Genomic DNA, 26,489 nt, shown 5'->3' with positions numbered 1-26,489 from the left:
AAGTATAGCTCACAGATCGTAACACCGGAACAAAGTTAATCCCGCGCTCCCCTTACCAGGTGTCATCAACAGCAAGCATCCGTGTTTACAACCGCCAATTCCACGCCGCAACAATGGGCACCTCACCAATCACGCTGAGGGCCATCCTTGGCTTCCTGTTTGTCTTCATCCAGCTCGCCAACGCCCTTAAATTCGACCTCGTCGCCACCTCCGGCGGCGGCAAGAACGAGCGATGCATTCGCAACTTCGTCTCGAAGGACCAGCTCGTCGTTGTCACTGCCATTGTTGGCGGCACGAAGGGTGATGGCCAGAAGGTCAATATTCATGTACGTGGAGTTATTTTTGGATGTGGATGGGATCTCGTCCTGCGTCTGCTGGGACTTGGAAGCCAAACCGCCGAATTGCTGAATCGTGGACCGCGACTAATTCTTCTTTTTCTCTGTATAGATCAAGGACTCTATGGGCAATGACCATGGTCGCCCTAAGGATGTCGTCGGCGAGACGCGTCAGATTTTCACTTCGCCCGCGGACACGGCTTTCGATGTCTGCTTCGAGAACCTGCTAGTCGGCCACAGTAAGTGGTAGTCCCCTCGAACAACACGAACAATACACCGGGGAAGAAGCCGGAGTTAAAGAGAAAGTGATGCTAAAACAATACCACCCCATCAGACACCATCCAGAACCCCTCCCGCCCCATCGAACTTGACGTCGACATTGGCGCCGACGCCCGCGACTGGAACAGCATTCAGTCGCAGGAGAAGCTCAAGCCCGTCGAGACAGACCTCCGCCGCATCGAGGAGATGGTTGCCGATATCGTGACCGAGATGGAATACCTGCGTGCGCGTGAACAGCGTTTGCGTGATACCAATGAGAGCACCAATGAGCGCGTGAAGTGGTTCGCTTTCGGGACCATGGGCATGCTTATTGGGCTTGGTGCTTGGCAGGTTGTTTACCTGAGGGCTTACTTCAGGTATGTCGAATTGTGGTTGTGGTGGGAGGTGGAATTCGTTACTGACTATTTGGTTCTTGCAGATCTAAGCACCTTATCTAGATTTACTAGTCCATGGAATGGTTGCATCTTTGATGGTTCTTTCTTTTGGTTTTGCAGCTGTTGCATTGCAAATCCTTTTGCTCTAATGTCGAGTGACATTCTGTTTAACAGTCATGATCTCAATGATATAAAATGTACACCATGCTTTCTGCAGCCTGGCGCTAATAATATTTTCTGTTTCTGACATGTGATGTCTAGGGGATTGGTTAGCTATCCTTTATAGGGGCTCCTTTTCGCCCAGTGAGATATTACCCGAGTATTCATGGATGGTGTAATATCTACATAGTATATATGCTGGTAAAACACTGCCTACATAGTAGGTACCTTGGTAGGTAGCCCTGGAGGGAGCTTTGGATGTCTACGTGAGGTCAGTGTACACATCTATAGATCGACATCTTGTAGGGGGATTCCGAGTTCGATGAAATCAACATTGAAAACAACGGACAGATCAAGACAGCAAACAAAAAGTGCCCCAATTCCAAGGCTCAGAAGGGACCCAATAGACACATAGAATCTAGTATTGAGCTGTGTCGAGAAGTGTGCACTTTGTAATCCATGGCCTCTCAGTGGAATGTTTAGGATTGCAAACAGAACAAACACCGGGCATTGCAGGAGCTTTTCGGTTCCCCGGGGATTACACCGGATGATGTCAAAGCCGAGCATCAAACGCCAACTCCTCATCCCTAGAGTAAAGAAAGTCCCGACTCTCTCTCTCTATAGGATACTGTACGACAAGATGTCCGCCCCACGTATACTCCATCGCCTCGCGCGACCAGTGCCATCATCCCTAAGCACAATTACAAGACTAAACCGCCAATTCGGCGCAACAGCTCTACGCCTCAAAGATGGCGACGAAGCTGCCCCGGAGGTAAAGGCGCACCGCGCAAACCAGGCCAACAAGGCCCCGAACCAATTCGTGCCCAACACAACCTCCACTATGACAAAGGACTTCATCAATGTCGGCCAGAAGCCCCCGCCACCGGAGATGCTGAACTCAGTCGACCCAAACTACAGACCGTCTGATCCGTACCCCGGAAGGATTGAGCATTTCACCGGTGGTCGTCAGGATAACGGGGCGCAGAAGCCCGAGCTTGGCGTCGGTGAGATGGAGGGTATTACGTTTAAGGTTGAGCCTTTGAAGAGAGTTGGGGAGGAGCTTGCCACGAAGAGGGCACGCCTGCTATGTTCGTACCCGTTCCCATGCATGCTTGTATCTCGGTCCCAATTCCAAATCCGAGAATCCGGTGCATCAATATATCAAGAACCATTCAAGCTAACCAATGCCACCCAAGACCAAAGCCGCAAGCGCGGAATCCTGGAGTCAGACCTGCTCCTCTCGACCTTCGCAGATGTTTACCTAGGCAAGATGGACTACGATCAGCTCGTCGAGTATGACAGCTTCCTCGATGAGAACGACTGGGATATCTACTACTGGTCGACACAGGACCCACCGGAGGAGATCTCACCCTCCGCTCCTAAGGAGGATACCATCACCGAGACTTGGAAGGAGACTGGTGCCAAAAGCGGTGAATGGGCGCAGACTATTGGCGCTTTCAGGGCGGCTTACCGGCCTGTTCCATCGCGCTGGCAGGACTCTGAGGTTCTCACGCTGCTCAGAGCGCATGTTCGTGATAAGAGTGCTACTGGCTTTGAGAAGGCCAAGAATAAGAAGACTGGTGGTGGTGGTGGCTTGGGAAGAATGCCTGATGTTCAGGTGTTTAACTCGTAAGGGCCTGTGGAAGAGATTGAACTCGGGAAGTTTGTCGATCTCAAAACTGTACTATAGTTGCCATAGTGGTCATATTGTCCATAGTAGAAGGCGTGTATTAAGAATGTTGTACATGTGATGGTACAGGGATCAATGGGTGTAGATTTCACGGATTGGGATAGAAAAACAAAGCAGTTGTTGGTTTCGAATATGACAGAGAAAACTCGAATGCAAATAGACCTTCAATTCTCTATCTCCAATATACATCGTAGTCGAGGCCCAGAGATCTGTATAGATGCGAGTCATGTGACCGCTTCGCTTAGTATTAGGGCTCCACGGAACCACACAAGGAGAGCAGCGAAGCGGCTTAGGGCTTGAGCGGGCACGTCTGCCCTCCCATCTCGATTTTACCTCACCCCCCAGAGTCAACGACAATCTCCGCCCATCCCTCTCTCTCCTTCATTGTCTCATTCCCATCATGGCTGAGCAGCTGGTTCTTCGCGGCACCCTTGAGGGCCACAATGGCTGGGTTACTTCCCTCGCCACCTCCCTGGAGAAGTAAGAGTGACCTATCCCGATCGGGGGATTGAATTTTTGAAGGGACAAAATTCTGACTTGAATGTTTGATGATAGCCCCAACATGCTGCTGTCCGCATCCCGCGACAAGACCCTGATCATCTGGAACCTTACCCGTGATGAGCAGGCCTACGGTTACCCCAAGCGCAGCCTCGAGGGTCACTCGCACATCGTCTCTGACTGTGTACGTTTTTCTTCTCCCGAATGAACCACACCCAGAAACCATTGGATGCGACAGATGGATTTGGATGGCGCATTTCGAAAAAAAATGAAAAAAAGATGGAATGGTTTTGGCTGACCGATGGTCTTGTCTGCGTTATAGGTGATCTCCTCCGACGGTGCCTACGCTCTGTCCGCCTCGTGGGATAAGTCTCTCCGTCTCTGGGAGCTCTCCACCGGTAACACCACCCGCACTTTCGTCGGCCACACCAACGATGTTCTGTCCGTCTCGTTCTCCGCCGACAACCGTCAGATCGTCTCCGGTTCCCGTGACCGCTCCATCAAGCTGTGGAACACCCTCGGTGACTGCAAGTTCACCATCACCGACAAGGGCCACACCGAGTGGGTGTCCTGCGTTCGCTTCAGCCCCAACCCCCAGAACCCCGTCATTGTCTCCGCTGGCTGGGACAAGCTCGTCAAGGTACGCTATCGATTCCGAATCTTCCTGCAGAATTTCCTCCCCGCCTTGCTATGCCCGCGTGATGTTTGCATAAACGTATTTGCTACTTCAGAGCCCTTCGGGGCCATGAGACAATTTTTCACCCAATTTGCCTGATGGGCACAGCAACAATTTTTTTGTTTTTTAATTGAACGAGAGAAGGATTGGAAAAAACTTTCCATGACACTTGACATTCTTTATGAGGGTATCGACGCTAACATTTGATCCGCGTCTAGGTTTGGGAGCTCGCTTCCTGCCGTCTCCAGACCGACCACATCGGTCACACCGGATACATCAACACCGTCACTATCTCCCCCGACGGATCCCTCTGCGCCTCCGGTGGCAAGGACGGTACCACCATGCTCTGGGACCTTAACGAGTCCAAGCACCTCTACTCCCTCTCCGCTGGCGATGAGATCCACGCTCTCGTCTTCTCCCCCAACCGCTACTGGCTGTGCGCTGCCACCAGCAGCTCCATCACCATCTTCGACCTCGAGAAGAAGAGCAAGGTTGATGAGCTCAAGCCTGAGTTCGTTGAGAAGGGCAAGAAGAGCCGTGACCCCGAGTGCATCAGCTTGGCCTGGTCCGCTGACGGCCAGACCCTGTTCGCCGGTTACACCGACAACAAGATCCGTGCCTGGGGTGTTATGTCGCGCGCATAGATTTGAGTTGTTGTATCGGAGCTTGAGGAGCCTCTTTTTGATCTATTGACAAGGGAATTGAAAAAAAGTTCAAAAGATATGGCCAGAAGAGCATTGGTTTGGGATGTATGAGCCACGAGCAATGAAGCACTTCTCGCCGGGACAGAATCGTCCCCGGCCTGAAGGTTTTCTGACATGTCTAGCCTACTTGATCCGCATTGAAAATGTATGGAATCTTGTACAAGACGTGTGATGTTCTAATACCAGTTAAGGCATCAAAATGTTTCCTATTTTTCTTATTAAGAAGCTCTTGTAAAACCATCGTACCGTATGTCTTATGTTATATATCTGTCTACTCATTTATCCTCCCACTGCTGTCACCCATGTAGTGTAATGCTATGATAGCCGCCGGATGTACCTCGGACAGCGTCAAATGATATACAGGAATGGGTTGAGATTTCTATTTCCTATTTCCAACGTTGGTTATAATGTACATCAGGCTGAACAGAGAGGCCTTGACAAATCTACCCATTATTTCTTTCCAAATCTCTTCAAGGCCTCCTTGGCCATCATACTTCCCTCCTCATATCCAATCCCATCGGCCAACGCCTTAGCCTCAGTATACCGTTGCTTAGCGACCTCTGGCTTCTTCTGTAGCTCAGCCAGCTCGCCCAGGTTATACGTCGCAACCACGCAAGTAATATCACACTCCTCGTCACGTAGCGGGGGTTCAATGTGCGCGGCAACCTCAATTGCCTTCTCCGCCCACTTTTGGGCAGCGTCAACAGTCTGCTCCGCTGTAACAGGCTGCTGCGGCTGAGACTTTGCGGGCAGTTGAACCTGGCCGACCAGAGCGGTAGCGACATCGTTCAGCAGCACCACCTGTTTGCAAGATATGGAAGTTCCTTCAGCGGCGCGGATCAAATCCAACGCACGCATATACAGCGGCATGGCCAGCTCGTACCGTTCCTTGGCGGTATAGGTAGCAGCAAGCTCAGCCAACGCGGTGGCGATCTCAGTGAGGTTCAGCCATGCCTCGCCGTCTGAGCCCTCGGCACTGCTAGCACTGCCAACAGGAAGTCCCAGCCTCTGGCGACGGTGCATTTCCTTCAGACAGATCTCCACAGCAGCGACCTGCGCGGCCTCAGCTTTCTTCTCGTCTTGTATATACTCGCTGGAATAAAGCTCGCCAAGCTTCATCGCAATGCCGACGACTTTCTTAAGCGCTTTATCTCGCTGACGAGCCTCGTACTGCGCCATGGCTTTCAGATCCTCCTCGGTTTCCTGGATCGCCTCGGTGTTAACCTGGACATTGGCCGAGGTTTTCTGCACCTGCGCCTGCGCTTGCTTCACCTTCTCAGCCGCTGCAGCAGCGTTCCCTGCTGTGACTTCCTCCACCCAGGCCAGAGTCTCATTCTTCGTTCGCTCCAATACATCAATCGCCGGCTTCATAAGTCCAGCCTTCTCCAGCATCATAGCAACCTGCAGCTTGATTCCAAGTATCTCATCTGAGTATGGGTGTATGCCCATCTCAAATGCTATATGCAGCGCCTCTCTGTACGCCTTCATCGCCTTGGCTGGGTTGAGATCGATCTCGGTGTAATAGATAGCCGTGCGGAGAGCGTCGGCCACCGGCGGCGGAAATTTGTGGTACTGTGGCCCGACGCGTGTCAATTCCACGTAGGAGATGTAGGCGAAAATGAAGGCTCCACCGACAACCGAGAAGATTGCTAGTGGCATGAGGACGGGGTTCTTGCGCCAGATTCCTTTAGATGCTTCGCGGTATTTGCGGCCGATTTTCTGCAGGATTGTGAGGTGCCGTGTGCCGGAGATGTAGGGGCTTGCGAGTGGTTTGCCATTGTTGATTCTGGGTTGGAGGGTTGGTCGGGCTGTGCTGTTGATGTATATTAAGCGGGCGAGACTCTTTGGCTGTGGTTGTAGGAGTTTTGCGGCATGCGCGCTCGTGCGCCGTGATGCTGCGCGGAACATTGGGAGTGTGTGAGTGGGTATTTGATTAAAATTTCAAGTTTTTATTTTGATTGAGCGGGTGATTGTCCGATACAACCTGGGAAATAGACGTAGAGAATGGAGAGGGAGAGGAGGGAGAGGGTATATGGCGAGTTGATGGAGCCCGCCCTCGATTTTCTGGTGGTCCAAGCTCCGCTCCGCCATATGACGTCGCCCGCTTGAGGATACACTCACCTCTCCACCCATTCTGTCTGGAAAATGCAATGTTTTGATCGAGCATTAATTGTGGAGACCTCGCTATTGAATCGATCTAGTGGTTCACACTGATAATGTGTGGGCGATACGCTTTAGGCGTGGTATGTTACGGCTCCTGCGTCTAGACTGTCCGCTAGCTGACGATCCCAAGCGCTTGGCGTACATCCAACAACGCCTGCAAGAGCAAGGCATGCAAGTGGATGAGGCACCAGACGACGATGAAGTCAGAGAGACATACAACTTTGCACCGGGCAACTTCGGCGTTGTCTATCGCGCTGAGATCACCGACAAAGGGAACTACAATGCTCAGCAAGATGCTGATAGTGAGCACCAAAGCCAAGATTTAGAAAAGGGAAAAGATGACGCGAGCTCGGATGTGAAGCCAGTAGACAACACGGTTATCAAACATAAACTCCAGAGCATGAAATGGGGTCTCATCCCATTCTGGACGAAGCGCCAGCCGGATTACGGATCCATGATGCGCACGATCAACTGTCGTGATGACTCGTTGATTGAAGATAAGGGAATGTGGACTAGCATGAAACGACGAAAGAGGTGCATTGTCATCTGTCAGGGCTTTTACGAGTGGCTGAAGAAGGGGCCTGGGGGCAAAGAAAAGGTTCCACATTTTATCCGGCGCAAAGACGGGGAGCTGATGTGCTTCGCTGGATTATGGGACTATGTTTCCTATGAGGGCATGTCTAGACTTCTTTGATATAAAGCATTGATCCGACTAACTGACGACTACTTTGCACAGGTTCTGACGAAAAGCTCTACACGTACACGGTGATCACGACCTCTTCTAATCCCTACCTAAAATTCCTGCATGAACGTATGCCGGTCATTCTGGACTCCGGGACTGAGGCGATGAATAAATGGCTGGACCCCCGCCAAAAGACCTGGTCAAAGGAACTCCAATCAATTCTCAAGCCCTATGACGGCGAACTGGAGTGCTATCCTGTCGCCAAGGAGGTTGGGAAAGTCGGAAATAATTCCCCGAACTTTATTATCCCTGTCGACAGCAAGGAAAACAAGAGCAACATCGCAAACTTCTTTGCCAATAAGAAAACGGAGACCGTGTCGCCGAAAGTGAAGATGGTTAAAGACGACGACCGCCCTACCAAGGATTCGGAATGGAGCGAGGACAATGCCCCAAAACCGGTGCCAGCTGTCAAGAGGGAGCATAGTCCAGAAGCTCCCGGTGCCGCAGAGGAAAGTAAGAAGCAAAAGGTCAATACAGATACAACGGGGCTATCGCCGCAAACGAAGAAGTTGCGCAGTGCTACGCATAATAGCCCTATGAAGAAGTCCAGTGGGACGAAGGCAGCAGATGGATCGCAGCGAATTACGAGTTTCTTCAAGAAGTAATAATATGTGCACTAAAGCAAACAGGAATGGCCTTGTGACCTCCTTTTTTTGCTAATCTTTCAAATGTTCTTTTTGGATGTCTTCTTTTTCGATATTTTCCCCCTTATTGGTGTTGTAGCTAGGATATAGGCGGCGAAAACGGTTTAAAATGTACAACTTGACTTTTCCATGTATAACCTTTGAACTGAACTTTGCTCTTTTTATTTCTCGGCCATACTTTTGACCAATATATATATATATATATATTTTTTTAAAGCAGAGATGAGAACATGACCGAACCATATTTACTAGGCGACACACTCGTATCTAATACATCTAGTGAGCTCAGCTCCATACAGCAGGAAACCCAATTGACCTGTAAGATGTGTTGAGTTGAGAATAGTCTAATGTAAGAGGATTGTGATTAAAGAAAGACGGGACAAAAAGTCCAACAGAAATTGAATGCGGGTTGGAAAGAAAAGAGTAGAGCTCCGAGTTGACTGCTGAGGGCTGATATATATTTTACATAGAATTCAGTGGGCGATGTACCCGTATTTTGAAGTGATCAATCACCTCTCAAGCTCTCGTAGCTTCTGGACCAGCTTTTCTCTGAGGAAAGGACTCAATCCGAAACTATATCAATCAATCAACAGTGAATACTAGCATGACCGAACATCTAAGAAGGGGGGACTTACATTCCATCTCGGGTCAGGATACGATAGGTACCTGCTAAGTATTAGCTTGGCCTGTTGAGTCTCATATAGTCGGAAAACATACCACTTGGCTGATAATTGCCATTGTCTCCAACGAACTGACCTTTGGCATCCACCTCAAGGCTTCCGAACATATCCTCGGGCCTGAATGACATTAGTATACGTATCATATGGAATAAAACGTGCTTGTTGAAACACAGGAAAGCCTTTACCAAGCAATCCGCCCATAGTCAGGCGGCCGTCTGCCGTCAGAGACATGAATCCAACCACCACGACCACCAGAGCCAGCACCACCTTGACCACTAGCACCGCTGGCCGAGTCGGCCCCACGACGTCTCCCGCGCTGGCCGGTTAATAACACGCCGCCTGAGTTCAGATTCGCTCCGGCTACAGACACCATGACCTGAGCTTGGGACTTGGCATCGGGGTCTTCATGTGCGTATTCTGAGCACACTTCTTGTACAATATTCAGGAATTTGGGGTTCTCTTTGAAGGAGTCTGTTGTCGGTGGCAGTTGAGTCGAGATTCCGATAGCCAAGTCTCGGTTGACGGGCTCGGAGGGTAATAGTGATAAGATGTGGGTTCCACTTGTTGGTTCATTTGGGAACACGTACTATCAAGAATTTAGCTTCAATGAGAGCTCTGTAAGGTGCAACAATCACATACTATGTACGGAGACCCTTCCAATGTCGATACACAACGGAATTGAGTCCATCTGGGGAGAACTCGGGCCTGTCGGCCAAATGCTCTTGCTGCAAACATCGGAGCTGTAAATAGTCCAAGGTACTTGGTAGTGAGTAATTGAGCAGGTTGGATATGAATAAATCTGAGAGAGCTGAATCATAGCTCGATGGAAATGGCAGGCGGTTTCAAAGGCGGTGAATATGAGTCGGAAGAAAAGTGGACCCGATATGCTGGTTTTAAGCCAGTTTCATCAGGCAGTGAATGCAGGTACGGAATTAACTTTCCCCGGGACCCGGGACAACAATCTATATTAGTCAGCGTATGTGATGGCCTCCTGGGGTGATGCCGGGCCCAGGTGCCTAGGAGATGGTCAGTTTTACTTCTTTTACTTTCTGTAGATATTTTCATATGCAGTTCTGGTACTTTACACAGAACTACATATGATTCTTCAGTTTTCAGCGCGGAATTGCACCTCTTATAAGCCATCTACATGGAAGTATGATATAGGGAAGGCGCAATTCACTTTCTGCATGCTCTGGTAGGCGCAGTCAAGGAAGATATCAACAAGCAGAGCAATTCAAACCAAAAACAGAGCTTCTGCAATCAGACTATTTAAAAGCAAGATATGACAGTCTTTCAATTCGCCATGAAAGAATTTCCACTTTCTGAGAGCAAATGATAAGGGTGAGCAGCGAGCCAAAATGCTGCCTCACACATCTGATCGAGCGCCCTCTGGCAATGAACCTCACTGAGCACGTCGATAGACCGCCCCAAGTATGCTCGCAAGTGGTGTACAATTTCCTCCATTCCCAGACGCTGTCCGTTTATCTTGACCTGAAAGCCCTTGCGGCTCACGAAGCGGATGGTACCGTCGGGCCCGTACCGCAGCAGGTCACCCGACTTGTAAAAGCCCCCTTCCACACTGGCGGGGAAGCGTGAGCGCCACTGTGGTTGCTGGACGAACGCTTCGGCCGTCTTTTTGGGATCCCTTAGATATCCACTCCCTACCGATGGGCCCTCAATCACCAGCTCGCGCACGGTGCCCTCGGGAGCCAGTCCATCGTGGTCATTTCGGTCAACAATCCACAGCAGATTCTGCATGGGATACCCGATATCGCGCGGGTCTGACAGGCGACTGATACGGGGCTGTATGGTAGCATAGGTGGAGCATTCGGATGGCCCGTACGCAGTGATTATAGTGGCATGGCCAACCTATCTGTCTATATCCCGCTCGGATAAGCTCCCCTCGAAGAGTGCTTGGAGACGCCTGAACCTGATAACGCATTGTCTTAGAATCCCTCTTGGACGCTCTATTTCTTAGATTTATCCATACTTCTATGTCATTTTGACTAGCGATGTAAGGACATGTTGCATGTGGGTGTTGGCAGGTTAATATTAGAAAGGCGGTGCACCTATGTATGTTGTAGGCCCGGCGCGGTCTACGGGTCCACCTGGGCACCGGTCCCTATTTTAATTAGGCAATAATAAAGTTCGGAATCTCCCGAGCCGAGGTCCACTCGGGATCAGCGGATGGACCTAAGTAGTTTCCGGATTTTCTTATGTTAAATTTTGCCAAAACAAACGTCCGAGGAAGGATAGATGTGCTCGATGTTGGTATCCAGGCAGATTGAATGTTTATCATCTAAGGGAACATGAGGCAATATTTACACATAATACAGTTTAAGTTGATTTAACCTATTTGATGTGCGGCTAGAGGATCCCTGTCTACTCCAGCTCTGAAAGCCTATCTGCAGCCGCCCACCGCCCGGCGCCTGACACGTAGAGCCTACACACAGGCTTCATGAATGATCAATTCTATAAGCTTCTCAGAGTGCCCGTTAGTCCCTGGTAACGGGACATCGCCATACGCTAGTAAAACCCTGCGGGACAATCCTGGGGCGTTCTATGAGAGTTCCTACTATTATTCACACAGACACCGCTGGCGAAATGAGGGGATTGTCATCACGTTCACAGTTCTGTTTGCTGTTGTCCACCTTTGGTTATCCGATATTATTAGTGCCGAGTGCTCCAAAGGCCAGGTGCTGGTGTTCCAACGGAGCAAGTTGCTCAAAGCGAAGGCGAAGCCTTAAAAGATCGATGAGGAACATTTGGGATCAGAGCTAGTCTCATTTGGAGCATTGAATGAATCTGACTCGAACGTTAACGTCGAGAAGCAACAATCTGCGTTCCATTGGGAGAACGTTTGCTACGACATCCAAATCAAAGGGAAAGGCGACGGATCCTGGACAGTGTTGGTAAAACTGTCTATTTTGGAGAAATTGGCGAAAATTCAAAATTTCTCATGGACTACTTCACCCGAAATGGTGGGAAGGCTTGTCCAGTGACGGCTAATCCCGCAGAGCATATGTTTTATTGAGCCCCTGGAGCACAAAGTGATATCGACTGGCACACCACTTGGCGCGAAAGCCCGGAATACCAGAATATTGGAGAGGGGCTTGACAAGCTGCGAAAGCTCGCCAATAAACCTCCAACTGTGGTAAATGCACACGATTCCTCCAGTTATCAGGAGTTCTCCGCGCCGATTGCCACGCAATTCATGGTGGTTGGATGTCGTGTGTTTCAACAGTACTGGCGTTCGCCCGGGTATATCTACTCCAAAGCGCAGCCCTGCATCTTTTCGGTAGGTCAGAATGCCACATTATGTGCCCTATAAAAAGCAGATGCTAACCTAACTGCCCTGCCGTAGGCATTGTTTATTGGATTTTCCTTCTTCATGGGGGAAAATACTTACCAATGGCTGCAAATCGGATGGTCGGCATCTTCATCGTCTTGATCGTCCTGATGCAGCTGATATTCCAGACGCTTCCTGCCTTCGTGACGCAGCGGACAGTGTTTGAAGCCCGCTAGCGCCAGTTAAAAACATACGCCTGGCAAGCGTTCCTTCCAAGCAACATGTTCGTTGGGTTAGTATGGCACATGGTAACTGAGGCCGAGCAGCTCTTCTCTTCCTTCTCCATATATTTCTTCCAGTGTTCCTTTTCTCCACCTAGTACTGACGTGTAACTCGACCCTTAGTTCCTATCCATCTCCACCTTCCTGTGCTGGTATTACCCTCTTGGCTGCTATCGGAACGCCGAGGTTACCGATTCAGTGCATTCGCGCAGCACTCTCATCTTCCTGCTAATCTGAGTCACCTTCATCTGGGCCAGCACGTTCGGACACATGCTGATCTCGGGTCTCGATAACGTCGAAATTGCCTCCTCCGCTTCCACTTTGCTCGTCTTCATCTGTTACTGTTTCTGCGGGTTGCTCGTTCCCCCATCCGCAATGCTGCACTTCTGGAGGTGGGTATACCGCGCCAACCCGTTCACATACCTCGCCACCGGATTCATCTCGACCAGTCTCGCTCGGGCACCTATGCACTGCGCTGATCATGAATACAAGACATTCCGTGCGCCGCAAAATCAGAGCTGTGCTCAGTACATGTGCGGCTATATCAATGACAACGGCGGTGCACTCGTCAATCCTGGCGCAATTGGCAACGGCGAAGACTGTCGATACTGCCAATTTACCGAGACAGATCAGTTCCTTGCAAATCTCGGGGCTGATTACTCGCAGCGGTGCATGGCTTTGGAGTGCTGTGGGTGTATGCGGCATTTAACATTTTCATGGCTGTTTTCCTCTATTGGCTTCTCCGAGTGCTGAAGAAGAACAAGAGGTAGGGAACGCACTCCTGTGTGTGTATGTGTAAGTGTGTGTCCGGGTGCCGATTGTTCAGATGAAGCAAGGTTGGAGAGCGGATGGGAAGAGTGAGAATTCCAAGGTTGAGATTATGGACCCCCGTGCCACATATGTAAAGATATTGTCTTTCAGGTCAATTGGTGGAATGTGTATGGTTAATTGTTATGGATTCCTGCAGACATAGGAGAATAATCATCGCCAAAGCTCCAATGTCCAAGGTACCAAGAGTCACATCCTGCTTTGTATAGAGAAGCCTGTTTCTATGCCGCTATAAATTGCATGTGCTTTCGTAGTTCTCGTAATAAAAAAACCCCTTCATGCATTCTGGTTCACACTGATTCAACCGCAATACATATGTAGTTGTCACCACCCATGAATCCCACTACCTGCTTGTTAAGTATTATTTCAATCAAACAGCTAATCGGAACTGCCTCAACCAGTGTGCTAGTTCAGCTTGAATTATATATATATATATTGACGGAATGAAATAAATCAAATACTGTGATTCATTGGGAAATGGGCCATTGACAAAAGATATGACGATGAAGACAAACAGTGCAAAAAATAATGCAAACACACGTGATCATGTCTTTTGGCGGAGCGGAGCTGTCTATTTGGAATGTGCTCTGGAAAATGAATCGTGCTTGTTAATTTCAGTGTTCATGGGAACGGGGGAGCTTTGGATGCGTCATGATATTTGATCCGTACAATCATTTGACAGTTCTTCTCTTGTGCACCTGCCAAATCAGCACTTGCGCCGGTGAGAATTGAGTCGCATTCAAACATACCCGGCTTCCTTGCGCAAGGTGCTTCAATACTTCTTATGATACCCATTTTTTTCAGACGGATTTGAACTATATCTAATTTTCAATTACTCTCATACTCTGCTCTGGCCATTCCTTTCATTTTATCATGGCGACCCCCTCCGCCAAACCTGGCGCAACGCCAACTCATCTCTCCTCTCCCCATCCATCCTCCGCTGCTCTATCTCGATCTCTCGCCCATAAATCGCCTTCAATGAGAACACCGACAGGCTCAGGACCTGCGCATGCACATTACACGAGTGTATCGTCCCATCAATACGCTACTCCTCTCGCCGTCACTAGTGGGGTCGACGACACTGTCAATTTCAGCTCGCCTTCTGCTCTCTTGGCGCTTGGTGGGTATACTGGCATCAGTCCTTCCCCTGCGGTGCATGATGGTCTTGTTGGTGCGGGCATGAACGAGAGCGACATCCAAAACCTCGGGATGCAGGGAATCAAGCTCGGAGTCGCGCGCGACAACGACGAAGAGCAGAGACATCGCGTCGAGGAGGTCGTTCAGCTTCTACGAGCCCGGGTCTCGGGTAGAGGAGTTTCACGTGAAAGCGTGGAACGGCTGAGTCGATTTGAAGATTTCGAGTCCATTTGGCAGGATGATAATCTCAACATCGCCGGTAACTTCGTCGATCTTGAGATCGATTTCTACGCTGGCCAGGATGTCGTCAAAGACGTCAGTCTACGATATGCCACGCCTGAATACACGGAAGGTGTGCGGCGCGAGGAAGCTACAGCGGTCTTGAAACGTACCCTCGCCCAGTCTCCGGAAGACGCCGAACGTGGGAACTGGAGGTCACTCCAAGAGTTCCATGAAAATCTACAATGGCTTGCAAAACTTGACAAACTCAGCCAAGAGGTTAATTGCTTTGAGGCCTTGGAGAACCTTGAAGAGAACTTCAGGCGGATCTGGGTGGAAGAAAACAAGAATGGGAAGCACGGCGGCGAGTATCAGCATCTTTGCGCAGGTGTCCTCGGACGTCCCACTATGCATAAGGGTACTCGAATCGGTCTCGGCTTGGAATATTGGGTTGAACAAGCCAAAGTCCTGGATGCGAAGCAGAGCCTACCATCTCCGGATGATATGGAAATTGACCCGCAACATGATCCCAGCTCAAAGGGTGAGTTGGATGATCAAGGAAGATCATGGACTATCATGATTGAATGCGAAGAGGGGTATCCGTCACTGCGTATTTCAAAGGAATGGGTTGGGAGTGAAGTTTTTACTGCAGGTGAAAACACTGAATTGCTTCCATCAAATGGTGCCGCTGGGTCTGTGAACTGGCTTGATCCTCCGCAGACCACGCGGTTGACCCATGGCAACCATGATCCCATGGCGTTGGACTCTAGCATGCTGGAGTCATCGCCACCCAACCGCCGGTTCGTCGGTAAACTTGAGCCTGCACTCGACGTTCCTATTCTTGCAGCCTCCGAGATTTATCGTCAGCTCGGTATGCAGCTACCACAAGAGTTTAAGATGATCACGTACGATGCGTTGTTGGTATCGGAATCTTCGCCGTTGACGTCGCCTGTTTCATCCCCTCAAATTGGCCGTAGAAAGCGCCGGATGTCAGTGCACGCTGTTGACTCAAAGGGCAAGCAGTATACGAAACAGCATAACTACACTTTCCAATCCTTTGAGTCCATTACTGGTTGCACCATCCGTGACCTACCCTTCTCGCACCCCCGACAGCTCGCAGATATCCTTCCGGTATGTGTGTTTTCGTCCGATATTGTCTTTCACTAACCCTTTTTAGATCCTCCGGCAGTATGCTGTGTTAGCCAATTTGATTCGGAAGACCTTCCATCTTCCTCCCAAGGACCAGGCCAAAGCAACCGAGTCTTCAAATGCAAATGCAACCCCCCAAAAAACCCGCGCTCCTCCTGTCCAAACCCCAGACCTCTTCGCCGGCCACGACGGGCCCATAATATTGAACAACGATGATCCGAACGAGGAGAGATTGAATCTGCTGCTTGGTCTGGGTAGCTCGGATGATACCAAGAATGACTCTGGAGTTGAAATTTCAACCCCCTCCAGTGGAGGAAAGAGTCCCAATCAAATGTCCGGGGACGACGTCAAAGTCGATGTGACATTGCGTATTCAACTCGGCCAAGCGCCTGCTCTCATGTTACTCATCACAGATCAGAGGAACTACAACGAGAGTCCCGAAACCGCTCGATCCATTCAAACCCCCAGACAAATCGCGATTTGCTTTGAAGTCGGGCTGAACGGCCAGATATCAGTTGTGGATACTGCTGGGTTAGTGGACGGTGAAAATGGTGGCGACACTGAAATGCAAGGTATGGATAACCTTGACTCAGGGCTCCAGGATATACAAAAGAAGATTGCCAGAGTGCTCGAGGTCTCACAAGACTTGAGCATCTTGGTTGAGTGGGTACTGCGTTGGATGCAACAGCGGGCTGGCAATGGGTGAGATCCAGTGGCACTGAGATACATTCTTGTATTCCCAGACCAAGGCAATTCCTAGTCTCCCAAATGTTTGACATTGATATGCAAACCGCTAAGGTGGAGTTGTATATTGGTCGCAATGTACACTGTGGTTAGTGTAAGACCCTGCTAGCTGAAGTAGCAGTTTACGCTCGGGGCAACTCAACCATCCAAGCTGCTCTAGGGCTCTTCTGCCACACAACTCATATAATGCATGGGCTACTGGTTGGCTTCTCTGCCACCAGTTTCTACTCGATTGAGACCTGAATATCTAAATTCTAGATAATCTCAAGCAAATACTAGATCACCCGGTGTGACTGGCGATATAAACATGAACATCATCATTGATTTATGAAATAAGTTGGAGCTTCCACAAAATTACAAGTTTCTCTAGCATTGTATCGATATATGGTAGACGAATCACCGGAGTGGAGAGAGCCTCAACCCCACCACTACCAGAAGCAGCACGCTATGCTGCACGTAGGGATCTCGCGAATGGACTTCTTGACGCTCTCTTCGACTTATCCCATGGGAGTCGTAGGATCTTTTCTCTCCACCGCAGAAAGGTCTTGCTGGACAGCAGAGGGAACAAGCTAGCGATGTTAGCAATCAATGCACAACAGAATGTCTCCTTAGAGGCACTCACAGGAGTGCATCGTCGCCTCTATTCATTTCCGAGGAAGGGATGGGAACAGCTATCTGACTGCCTTGATGCTCTGAACTCGCACACAACCAGGAACATTTATCCCGTTCGGATAACATATACCGGAAGGAAACCACGCTGAGGCGCAAGCGCTGGCTAAAGTGGCCTTGAGCTGGCCAGCGCTAATCATGTGGCAAGGTGACGATCCCAGGTCAATTCATGAGCAACAGAATGCTGGGAATGATACTGTGGTTCCACGAGAACACCTAATCCACCTGCTTCAAAGTGAACACCATTTATTCCCCCGTGCCATATGTCTGCCTAGACTACCCGCCATTTCATCGCCTAGATGAAAATGGTGCCATTGAGGCTTTGAGAGATGAATATGTATATAAATATTGAAGGGAGTAGTTGATACTGAAGATATGATGACCCAAGATGACCAGGAAAATATGAAAAGAAGAGAGTGTAAGAGAGACAAGAGGTCTTTATACGCACTGTATATCTAGATGGCAAATGCCGAATAAGAAAACATAGTACCCAGATGCTGTTTGATATTAGCCTTCCAAAGATGAAGCTATAGCACAAACACCTGTGGACGGTCTCAGAGTTATTATTATGCTTATTATGTGTGAACTATATGTCTGCTTCAGCTTAGCGCATTCCACATCCACCATTCACTCCAGATTATATGTTTTATTTCAACACAGTATTTATTTGCTCTTCCTCAAACCCGAAAGATACACTGAAAGGATCTTTCCAAAATAACGCAAATCTATATGCCCAGGTGGATGCCTACCCATGCATGTAGGTGTACCTAAAGCAAAATGTGACAGTCTGTTTCAGAGTCGATCAGATAAGTCTAGGCCCTAAATATGATGCGGGGTTCGTGGACCCGGGCCTACATTGTGCGTCACTTCCAAGTTTTTAATGGCTAGTTTATACTTCCGGAGGCAGGCATAGGCTGCTACACTACTTGGGACATGGAATTATGGATCAGGCGCAAACAGGGCAGGTTGAACTAGATCGACATTGACTGGATGGTTACTCCGTAGAGTGAACACCAAGATGCGCCTAGACGGACCACTTTATATCTGCATTTTTAATGCTCCGTAGAGTTGGGCGTCAATAAGAGCCTGTGCCGACCACGTTATACAATGTTGTAGTCTGTTTTCCTAAATTGGCCGAAGGCCCAGATGTGGTATAATTTGGACCCCCCTAGGATTGTACATTAATTAAATGAGGCATTAGATCTCAATTTACCGGGCTAATGGATATGCCAGGTGCAAGGGATACCATGCCAGAGTCATTTATTGGCTTGTGAGGCATTATTCGAATTTTGGTTAAATCCACATCAAAAAGTGAGGGTTTAGCGCCGACCATTCGTGTGATTAACCGTAAATGGGCGCTTTTGAGGTTGTATGGAGCTATCTATGTCATAGTTCGTAACCAGCTGGTTAGAACAAGAAACCAACTTTTCTGCCCATTATTTCGTTTTTATTATATAACACGTTTTTTCATTTTGTTCATATGTGGATTTTGAAAGCAAGTTCTTTGTGATCTGGATAACTAGACATGGTTACAGGCTGGGCAGGATGTCCGAAGCCATATAAAGACTTGGCATAGTGGCCACTATATTCCAAACAGCCTGATGATCTGACCTTGAAGATCAAACTGGTCTATCCATGTGTCATGTCAACCCCTTACCGCTTTCGAACATTCCGATGAGGCATTTTGCAGCATACTTTCCTATAAAACGCTCAAAATATGTTCGTAGGCTAGGGAATTCGGCTATTCCTGGTAAGATATGGAACGCCTGATTTGATTTAAATTGATTCGACAAATAAGGGAAAAGCAATTACGTGAATATCAGTTGAATGTGCGATATTCTAGTCAGCGTGGTTTGTCACTGACGCTAAGAGCCAATGAGAGGAGTGCGATAAGAAAGGGGAATGTCGATCTATAAGGGTTTGAGATTTGAGATTTGATATTTCATATTTCATATTATTTCTTTAATATTGTATGCACGAATTATATTTCTGATTTCTTTGAATTGCATACCTTTGATCGGACTGCATTTTTACATGTATTCACCACAACAGGTACTACAATGTACACTACATACTGGTACACAGTACCACGCACAGCCCCCGGACTTGCCCGGTGACTAAGCCCGGATCTAGATATATGTCTTAACATGCTATTAATACACCTGCAGTTGGAGGCAAACTCTTCAGACAGATTGAAATGTGGCTCCAAGCTAGAATATGACTCTAAGCTAGATGGTTTGGTATTGCACTAAAACTATACAAAAACCAAAACCTGGAGAAATCAGGACAGGGCTGAAGATCGGAACCTTAGCCACTCAGTCACCTTGGATTCCTGAAACTCCCGACATTTGCCAGTCTTCCATTTGCCGGAGAAAATACGGGGGAAGAAGATCTCGTCGCCACTTTTATTATTTCTGACCTAAATCTCCCGAGATGCATATTTTCTGTGCACCCAATATAAGAATATAAACTTCATTGCTCTTACATAAGAAAACACCCCTAAAATCACCCGCGGGCTCGTGACTCTTACTGTACATAATTGAAACCACACATATGAATAACCGAAATGCCTTGTCGACCTGTAATACTGGCTTGATTCTCTTATCCATGGCCGGTGTCGGGGTGGTCCTAGCAAAACGGGTCTGATTGGTCAAATTGATGAATCGACGGGGGTTTCGAGAACGTTTTGCCACGGTCCACCCCACTGACCTGACTATGACTTGATCGATCCAAGTCGCGGCGTGGCTGGCTTCTCCAGTCGTGGAGTTTGTGCGGACCTTGTATTACAGAGGTATAGTGGATGTACTCTATACCGGTCCGGCTCGCGTGATAAAAGTACATATGTACTACGCGGGTACCCGGTCCATCTTGCTGCAGGAACAAGCAATACAAAGATATAAGAAATGGCGCGTATAAAAGGTATAGGTACTTAGCAAAACCAATGCGTCTGGACGTTCTAGCCATCTGACCTGCCACGCGATAACGAATCACACTATTGGCATTTGGTGGTAGCTCCGAGGGCAGATCTCAGGAACCGTGGAGTACTTAGTCGTTCGCATTGTACAGTTTCGATAGCTATTTTCGCGACGCGCGCGTGATTAAAATAGCAAAAGAAAGCATATAATATATTACAATTTCAAGGCAAAAAAGAGTTTATCTAGAATTCAAGTTGCTTTTTCGTCTACACTTCCCCATGCACTTGCGGGATTTGCAGCTGATATGCGCTCGGCCCACGGGTCCTGGCGTCGGTTGCTAAGAAGCATGACCAACGTATCACCGACTATCTATTGAGCATAGATATTTACATTTTGAGGCTGGGAAGATGTGTATCTCAGGCGATGAATACCCGGATAAGACGTGGAGGAGCTATATTTCGGAGAGAATGCCGCAGGATAAGAACACCAGATCTGGTAAAGGCCATGCGCTATATTCGGCTCTACATAATCCGTGCCTACTCTATATATCTTATCGCTCCCAACGGGAGAAGAAGGATTGATCATATATTGCATTTCATAGAGTTTCATTACAAGGTCAGACCGCTGATTGGGCGCTAGTTAGGGCTATCGCCAGTCAGCACACACAGAGACTTGACTGGTTCGGGTGGCGGGAGCGGTTTGGTAGATATCTCAAAGATGCGGAGGTGAAAGTCTGGAGAAGAGCTACATAATACGGGAGTATGGAGTAAACGGAGGAAATATAGTGCTAGTCGCATCTAGATTCGAATATAACAAATCAAACTGGTATAAAAGTAGATCCCTCGGCGAGGACCGGCGAAGGGTGTCTGAATGATGCTACGATGATGACACGGAAGTTAACGAGTGGCGTTGAATTCGGCAAAAGGTTGAAACTGCCCAGGTGCAGTTTCACAGGCTACAGCGTTCCCCTCGGCTGTAAAAAAAAAAAAAAATGTCCTTTTGACATAGTCAATGTTCTATTTCGATGTTGAGGCATTAAAAAAAGTTATATTGAAATAATAGCAATATTTACGAGAGTACTAAAATAGAGTGAGGGCTTTTTTTTTTGTTCCCCCAACGACAACCGGTTTCAGGAGAGAGATTGCCGACTACGCGACAATGTATGAGGTACTTTATCGGTACCCCGTATCGGGCCACCGCTTTACAGTAATAATACAACGCTTAACCCCTTTAGGGAGTGGCTGAGCCGCGCCTTCCTGATTTTGCCAAGAAAATACAAAAATTAAAAAAAGAAATTCCCAAAAAAGAAAGACTAAATTTAAATTCCTTTTTTTTTTTGCAGAGGTTATCATACCTCCCTTGCCCCTCCACATCTTTAAGACTCATTCTCTCCTCCTTTGGATTTTCTCCTCCATATTCTATTTGCTTTTCTTCTTGAGGTCCCTTCGTGTTTTCCTTCCTTCGGGATCCCTCTACCAAAAGTCATTGCTTGATTGCTTGAAAACCCGTTTTAAACCAACACACATACCCATATATCCATTATGGTAAGAGTCATCTCTTCATCTTTTGTGTGAAACCGATTCTGACCTCTTTGTTCTCTACAGGCGTCCGAATCTGCAACTGTCGTCTCCAACACGGGGAATGTGCGTTTGATTCTTGATTTTGGATTTCCACAATGGCCTTCGAGCCAGAGAGGAATGACATATACTGACTGAAGCAGCTCCTGAAGTACATGAACCTTGACCAGCGTGGTCGTGTTCAGGCTGAGTACGTTTGGATTGATTCCAACGGTGGCACTCGCTCCAAGACAAAGGTATGACTCATCTCAATCTGGTCCCCAGGTTTTATCTCCTAGGACTACATACACTGTGGATTTGGGGGCGTGGTTGCTGCATGTTCTTTATCTCGAATCTCCTCTCGGGCCTCGATAAGCCCTGTGCACGGGGATTCTGGATTTAGCATGCGACGCAGCCACCCGCCGTCACGTGAGATAGCGCTCCTTCAGAACAACTCACTAACTTGAATCGTTCACAGACTCTGTTCAAGCCCGTCACAAGTGTTGATGAGCTCCCCGAGTGGAACTTTGACGGTTCCTCCACCAACCAGGCCCCCGGTGACAACTCCGATGTCTACCTTCGCCCCGTCGCTTACTACCCCGACCCCTTCCGCCAGGGTGACAACATCCTTGTCCTCTGCGAGACCTGGGATGCCGATGGAAGCCCCAACAAGTTCAACTACCGTCACGATGCCAACCGTCTGATGGAGACCAACGCCGACGAGGGCTTCTGGTTCGGTCTGGAGCAGGAGTACACTCTCCTCGGTACTGATGGATGGCCCTATGGCTGGCCCCGTGGCGGTTTCCCCGGTGCCCAGGGTCCCTACTACTGTGGTGTCGGTACCGGCAAGGTCTACTGCCGTGATATCGTCGAGGCTCACTACCGTGCCTGCTTGTACGCCGGTATCAACATCTCCGGTATCAACGCTGAGGTCATGCCCTCCCAGTGGGAGTACCAGGTCGGCCCCTGCCCCGGCATCGATAGTAAGTTTTGCAAATCCCTGACAGTGGAATATCTTGAGACTAACTGTTTTTCAGTGGGTGATCACCTCTGGATGTCCCGTTTCCTTCTCCACCGTGTCGCTGAAGAGTTCGGCGTCCGTATCTCATTTGAGCCCAAGCCCATCAAGGGTGAGTGGAACGGTGCCGGTCTTCACTCCAACGTCTCCACCAACGCCACTCGTGCCGATGGTGGTATGAAGGTTATTGAGGCCGCCATGAAGAAGTTCGAGGCCCGTCACGTTGAGCACATCGCCGTCTATGGTGAGGGCAACGAGGAGCGTCTCACCGGTCGCCACGAGACCGGTAACATCGACAAGTTCTCTTACGGTGTTGCCGACCGTGGTGGCTCCATCCGTATCCCCCGCCAGTGCGCCAAGGACGGCAAGGGTTACTTTGAGGATCGTCGCCCCGCGTCGAACGCTGACCCCTACCAGATCACTGGTATCATCGTTGAGACTATGTGTGGTGGCCTTTAAATGGATAGAAGGAATCATTTGGTCTTAGCGCTCCGATACCCTCGGCGTCAACCTGGGAGTCGGACCAGAGCGGCCTGACTGCGTGAGGGAGCCCCCATAGATGTTATCTGTGATCTGCCTTTTCTCTCTTCCTCTTCCTGTCTTTCTTCTCGTGTTCTATCCTTTTCTTTCTCCCGGTTCCAGTGTCCGCCTATTGCGTTCCTGCTGGCCCTCCCTCGTTGCACCAGCCGCACTTATTTTTTTCTTTCTTTTTCTCTCGACTACCCTTCACAGGGTAATGTGACACGTACAATAGCATAGAATATTCATGGATGGGAAAATCACACCATCGTTTATCGAGAGATATCATACTGATATCGTTCCTCTGGAGAATCGACAATTAATACCAAGTTCAAGTTTTACACTGACCCTCTTCTTCTTGCCCGGAGTAATTTGAGCCAACACCAACATTGCTTAACATTGAGCTCTCGTACTTTTTCTACTGTAGTCTCATTGGCCTTACCTCGATCGGGGTATCTCGCCAATCGTCTGTGCCACATGGAAGGATCTTGAACTCAATCTAGTATCACATTCCAGTATCCAATAGAAGTTTTCTTCCCTTTTCGAGAGCATGGAGTGTATGACAGACAGTCTTAAATAGCGGAACACGATCAACCTCCAAGAGGCATGCATGGATCTAGACTACTTCAGTTCATTCAGTTGACTAGTTTTGCTTTATAAAGCAGGGTATTCTCCAAAAGCCATCTATGTCCAAAATTAGATCGTATTCATTCTCTTCTATATAGTAGTTCCTTTCTATCGGTCTATAGAAGTCCCACACAGCAACACAAGCAGTAAAATTAGAGAAATATAACAACACTTTTGCCGTTGCACCACGGCCACACCCACAAACAAGTCTACCTAGCAATCACCTCCCCAGCTTCAACCAACGCCTAACACCAGCCCCCAACCCTTGCAAACCACGCTGACGCACCTCCCGCCTCGCAGCCCCATCAACCGCCCCCTCAGCCCCATCACCACGATACCTCCCGTCAACAAAGCGCAACATAGTCTCCATCAGTGCCGCAGAGAGAATACTCGCCGCCAGAATACCAACCATGACGAGGTTACTCTTTCTGTACTTCTCGCGGCCAGGCGCCTCGTAGTCACTCTTCCAGCCGGAATACAGCGCATAAGTCGTGAGGATACTGCCCAGATTACCGAGTCCGGAGACAACAGCCGACGCAGCAGCTACGCCGACCTCGCCGTGTCGTGGCTGGAAGATCTCCGTCGTCCAGGTCATCGTTATCGGGACTGTTGGGCCGAGTCCGAATCCAACGATTAGCAGTCCGCCGTACCGAGGCCACGGGTTTGCGTCTGTGCCCGCGTAGCTTGTCAAGAGGAGGCCGAGGATTTGGAGGAGGACGGGAATTGAGAAGAAGATTGCGCGATGGCGGTGGAAGCGGTCTGAGAGGGGGGTTACGAGGAGGATGGCGATTAGATCCATCTGTATGGTGGGGATGTGTTAGCGGATGGATCTTGGATGGAAAGAGACCCCCAAAAACAGGGGAAAGATGGAAAGAAAAGAAAGAAAAACATACAATCCAAATCGGAGCCGTCAACAAACTCAAAGAAATATCACTCAGAGTCGGGTCGATAGCCTTGATAATCACGTTCGCGTACAACTGCACGCCAATACCAACACCCACAACACCGAAGTACATAACCAGCAACGGGTACAGTCTCCAGTCCAAAAACACCGCGAGCAGATCCCGCATCGTCCACGCGGACGAGTGATAAACACGCTTCAGATCATGGTAATGCACGACGGCATCAGCGCCCTTCAGGGCAGGCGTGGTGGTAGGCACCCACCGCATCATCCAGGAGCGTTTTGGGGCGGGCTCGCCGGGCGGTGTGGGTCTGTCTGGTAACCACCATAGCAGGCCGAAGCCCAGGGCGACGGTGATGACGCCGTAGACGAGGAACATCCACTGGAAACCGACTAGGCCGTGTGCGCCGTCCATTTTTTGGAAGCCGGCGGAGACGAGCCCGACTACGGCGGCGGAGACTTGCGAGGCTGTGAAGTATTGCCCGATGCGTTTGCCGATGCGTGAGGGCGGGTAGAATAGAGTTAGGTAGTATGTCATGCCGGGCCACATGCCTGCTGTGACGATACCGAGGAGGAGGCGGAGGAGGCTGGGGTTTTGTTAGATACAAGATATGGGATATGGGGTATGAGATAGAATAAGGGTTCGAGGAGGAGTTGAACGTACTAGAAGCTCCAGGCTGCCTTCATTGCGGCGAGACAGCTTCCGATTAGGCCTACGCTGATCACGATGCGGCTCATCCAGACGTGGGGGCTTAGGCGTGTCATGATTAGGTTTGAGGGGAGGTCGAAGATCACGTAGCAGACGTAGAAGAGGGCGAGACCGGTTGAGATCTCATGCCGGGTTAGGTGGAGCACGCTTGCGAGGTCGTGGCCGGAGTCTGTGTTCATTGTCTGTGCTAGGCCTACGTTCGACCGGATGGCTGAACAGAGGAAGTAGAGGACCCAGAACGCGGAGATGATGCGACGGTCCAGTTTTCTGTTGGTTGTTAGATTCTGATGTTGAATTATTTCTCGGAGGTGCGACTTACCTGTAGATTCGTTCGATGTTGGCCACGCTGTGGTCCTCGGACTCCATGTCATCCGAGGACGTCTTGCTGTGAGGCGTTTCTGGCTGCTCGGAGATAGCCTCAACGGCAAGCTGCTTGTCAACACTGACAGAGGCATGTTGATGTTCGGTGGACATCTTGTCGCTTTATTATTATTATATGTGTATAAATTTTTAATTGGGCCTCTTTGCGGGCAGACAGTCAACTGACTGTGCCAAAGTGCTAATTGAAGAACAGCCCGGGATATCAACCAGATGGAGTGCTGTGGATTATTAGTCAGTGGAATTCATTTTGTATATTCCAGTTTCTCTCGGACACGGTAAATCCTTTACCGAGGTCAGAGAAGTAAACGTACCTTGACTTGAATTTCCGGGAAAAGAAGGAAGATTCCGTTTTCGGATCTGATAAAGAGAGGGGTGTGGATCTTGGCGGAGAAAAAAAGCTGACCTGACGTCCCCGATATATAAGGAAGGCTTATAGTTTTATACACGGAATCGCGTGACTCATAAGCTCAAACACCCGAGAGGAAGATCTAAAGCCCCGTTGAGGTTGAGATTAAGATTGGAGGTTGAGGTTGAGCGAAAATCCGGTCTTTTTTCCCCAACGAGCTCTTCACCGAGGATAACCTTAAATCTTTTTTTCCCCGA

At 49.1% G+C, this 26,489-nt stretch overlaps 12 protein-coding genes across 12 annotated transcripts; 8 read left to right on the top strand and 4 right to left on the bottom strand.

Moving 5' to 3' along the window:
* Positions 1-113: 113 nt before the first annotated feature.
* On the top strand, positions 114-1,051 carry N7471_000363 (p24 family protein; the record flags this gene model as incomplete). The annotated part of the gene is made up of 4 exons (XM_057273084.1): positions 114-326; positions 448-574; positions 670-970; positions 1,033-1,051. 4 exons carry the CDS (start codon positions 114-116, stop codon positions 1,049-1,051), a joined length of 660 nt encoding a protein of 219 aa, XP_057141263.1.
* A 736-nt stretch (positions 1,052-1,787) lies between these two features.
* On the top strand, positions 1,788-2,780 carry N7471_000362 (succinate dehydrogenase assembly factor 2; the record flags this gene model as incomplete). Its single annotated transcript, XM_057273083.1, has 1 exon — positions 1,788-2,780. The coding sequence occupies one exon, from the start codon at positions 1,788-1,790 to the stop codon at positions 2,778-2,780; it is 993 nt and encodes a 330-aa protein (XP_057141262.1).
* A 457-nt stretch (positions 2,781-3,237) lies between these two features.
* Positions 3,238-4,655, top strand: cpcB (40S ribosomal protein RACK1; the record flags this gene model as incomplete). Its single annotated transcript, XM_057273082.1, has 4 exons — positions 3,238-3,317; positions 3,393-3,519; positions 3,658-3,975; positions 4,230-4,655. 4 exons carry the CDS (start codon positions 3,238-3,240, stop codon positions 4,653-4,655), a joined length of 951 nt encoding a protein of 316 aa, XP_057141261.1.
* A 510-nt stretch (positions 4,656-5,165) lies between these two features.
* Positions 5,166-6,623, bottom strand: N7471_000360 (TPR domain protein; the record flags this gene model as incomplete). Its single annotated transcript, XM_057273081.1, has 1 exon — positions 5,166-6,623. The coding sequence occupies one exon, from the start codon at positions 6,621-6,623 to the stop codon at positions 5,166-5,168; it is 1,458 nt and encodes a 485-aa protein (XP_057141260.1).
* Positions 6,624-6,931: 308 nt separating this feature from the next.
* On the top strand, positions 6,932-8,225 carry N7471_000359 (SOS response-associated peptidase; the record flags this gene model as incomplete). Its single annotated transcript, XM_057273080.1, has 3 exons — positions 6,932-6,958; positions 7,009-7,552; positions 7,615-8,225. 3 exons carry the CDS (start codon positions 6,932-6,934, stop codon positions 8,223-8,225), a joined length of 1,182 nt encoding a protein of 393 aa, XP_057141259.1.
* Positions 8,226-8,622: 397 nt separating this feature from the next.
* Positions 8,623-9,731, bottom strand: N7471_000358 (uncharacterized protein). The gene is made up of 5 exons (XM_057273079.1): positions 9,584-9,731; positions 9,130-9,530; positions 8,982-9,061; positions 8,900-8,930; positions 8,623-8,837 (listed from the first exon to the last, which is right to left on the bottom strand). Exons 1-5 carry the CDS (start codon positions 9,677-9,679, stop codon positions 8,774-8,776), a joined length of 672 nt encoding a protein of 223 aa, XP_057141258.1. The 5' UTR covers positions 9,680-9,731; the 3' UTR covers positions 8,623-8,773.
* Positions 9,732-10,237: 506 nt separating this feature from the next.
* Positions 10,238-10,702, bottom strand: N7471_000357 (uncharacterized protein; the record flags this gene model as incomplete). The annotated part of the gene is made up of 1 exon (XM_057273078.1): positions 10,238-10,702. The coding sequence occupies one exon, from the start codon at positions 10,700-10,702 to the stop codon at positions 10,238-10,240; it is 465 nt and encodes a 154-aa protein (XP_057141257.1).
* A 1,201-nt stretch (positions 10,703-11,903) lies between these two features.
* N7471_000356 (CDR ABC transporter) lies at positions 11,904-12,469 on the top strand (the record flags this gene model as incomplete). The annotated part of the gene is made up of 3 exons (XM_057273077.1): positions 11,904-11,925; positions 11,989-12,246; positions 12,309-12,469. 3 exons carry the CDS (start codon positions 11,904-11,906, stop codon positions 12,467-12,469), a joined length of 441 nt encoding a protein of 146 aa, XP_057141256.1.
* Positions 12,470-12,784: 315 nt separating this feature from the next.
* N7471_000355 (CDR ABC transporter) lies at positions 12,785-13,284 on the top strand (the record flags this gene model as incomplete). Its single annotated transcript, XM_057273076.1, has 2 exons — positions 12,785-13,115; positions 13,181-13,284. 2 exons carry the CDS (start codon positions 12,785-12,787, stop codon positions 13,282-13,284), a joined length of 435 nt encoding a protein of 144 aa, XP_057141255.1.
* A 931-nt stretch (positions 13,285-14,215) lies between these two features.
* On the top strand, positions 14,216-16,898 carry N7471_000354 (RNA polymerase II mediator complex middle subunit MED1; the record flags this gene model as incomplete). The annotated part of the gene is made up of 2 exons (XM_057273075.1): positions 14,216-15,829; positions 15,876-16,898. The coding sequence occupies 2 exons, from the start codon at positions 14,216-14,218 to the stop codon at positions 16,551-16,553; spliced, it is 2,292 nt and encodes a 763-aa protein (XP_057141254.1). The 3' UTR covers positions 16,554-16,898.
* Positions 16,899-21,716: 4,818 nt separating this feature from the next.
* Positions 21,717-23,208, top strand: glnA (glutamate--ammonia ligase; the record flags this gene model as incomplete). The annotated part of the gene is made up of 5 exons (XM_057273074.1): positions 21,717-21,719; positions 21,780-21,818; positions 21,896-21,988; positions 22,210-22,714; positions 22,769-23,208. 5 exons carry the CDS (start codon positions 21,717-21,719, stop codon positions 23,206-23,208), a joined length of 1,080 nt encoding a protein of 359 aa, XP_057141253.1.
* Positions 23,209-24,115: 907 nt separating this feature from the next.
* On the bottom strand, positions 24,116-26,371 carry N7471_000352 (putative MFS transporter; the record flags this gene model as incomplete). The annotated part of the gene is made up of 5 exons (XM_057273073.1): positions 26,198-26,371; positions 25,825-26,104; positions 25,461-25,772; positions 24,789-25,383; positions 24,116-24,694 (listed from the first exon to the last, which is right to left on the bottom strand). The coding sequence occupies exons 2-5, from the start codon at positions 25,977-25,979 to the stop codon at positions 24,116-24,118; spliced, it is 1,641 nt and encodes a 546-aa protein (XP_057141252.1). The 5' UTR covers positions 25,980-26,104; positions 26,198-26,371.
* Between the last annotated feature and the right edge of the window lie 118 nt (positions 26,372-26,489).

Source organism: Penicillium samsonianum (genome assembly GCF_028829775.1).
Source record: "Penicillium samsonianum strain IBT 33392 chromosome Unknown utg000001l_segment0_segment0, whole genome shotgun sequence".
Classification (NCBI taxonomy): domain Eukaryota; kingdom Fungi; phylum Ascomycota; class Eurotiomycetes; order Eurotiales; family Aspergillaceae; genus Penicillium; species Penicillium samsonianum.
Note: the sequence above shows the minus strand (reverse complement) of the source record. Positions and strands in the feature narration are given on the sequence as shown.

What these genes read in the sequence shown, in the direction of transcription:
- N7471_000358 (XM_057273079.1), bottom strand. Translation starts at nt 9,679, where the DNA reads ATGTTTGCAGCAAGAGCATTTGGCCGACAGGCCCGAGTTCTCCCCAGA. An exon ending in GACTATGGGCGGATTGCTTG is followed by an intron (nt 9,062 to 9,129) that starts GTAAAGGCTTTC and finishes AATGTCATTCAG; the next exon opens with GCCCGAGGATATGTTCGGAA. An exon ending in TGGCAATTATCAGCCAAGTG is followed by an intron (nt 8,931 to 8,981) that starts GTATGTTTTCCG and finishes AATACTTAGCAG; the next exon opens with GTACCTATCGTATCCTGACC.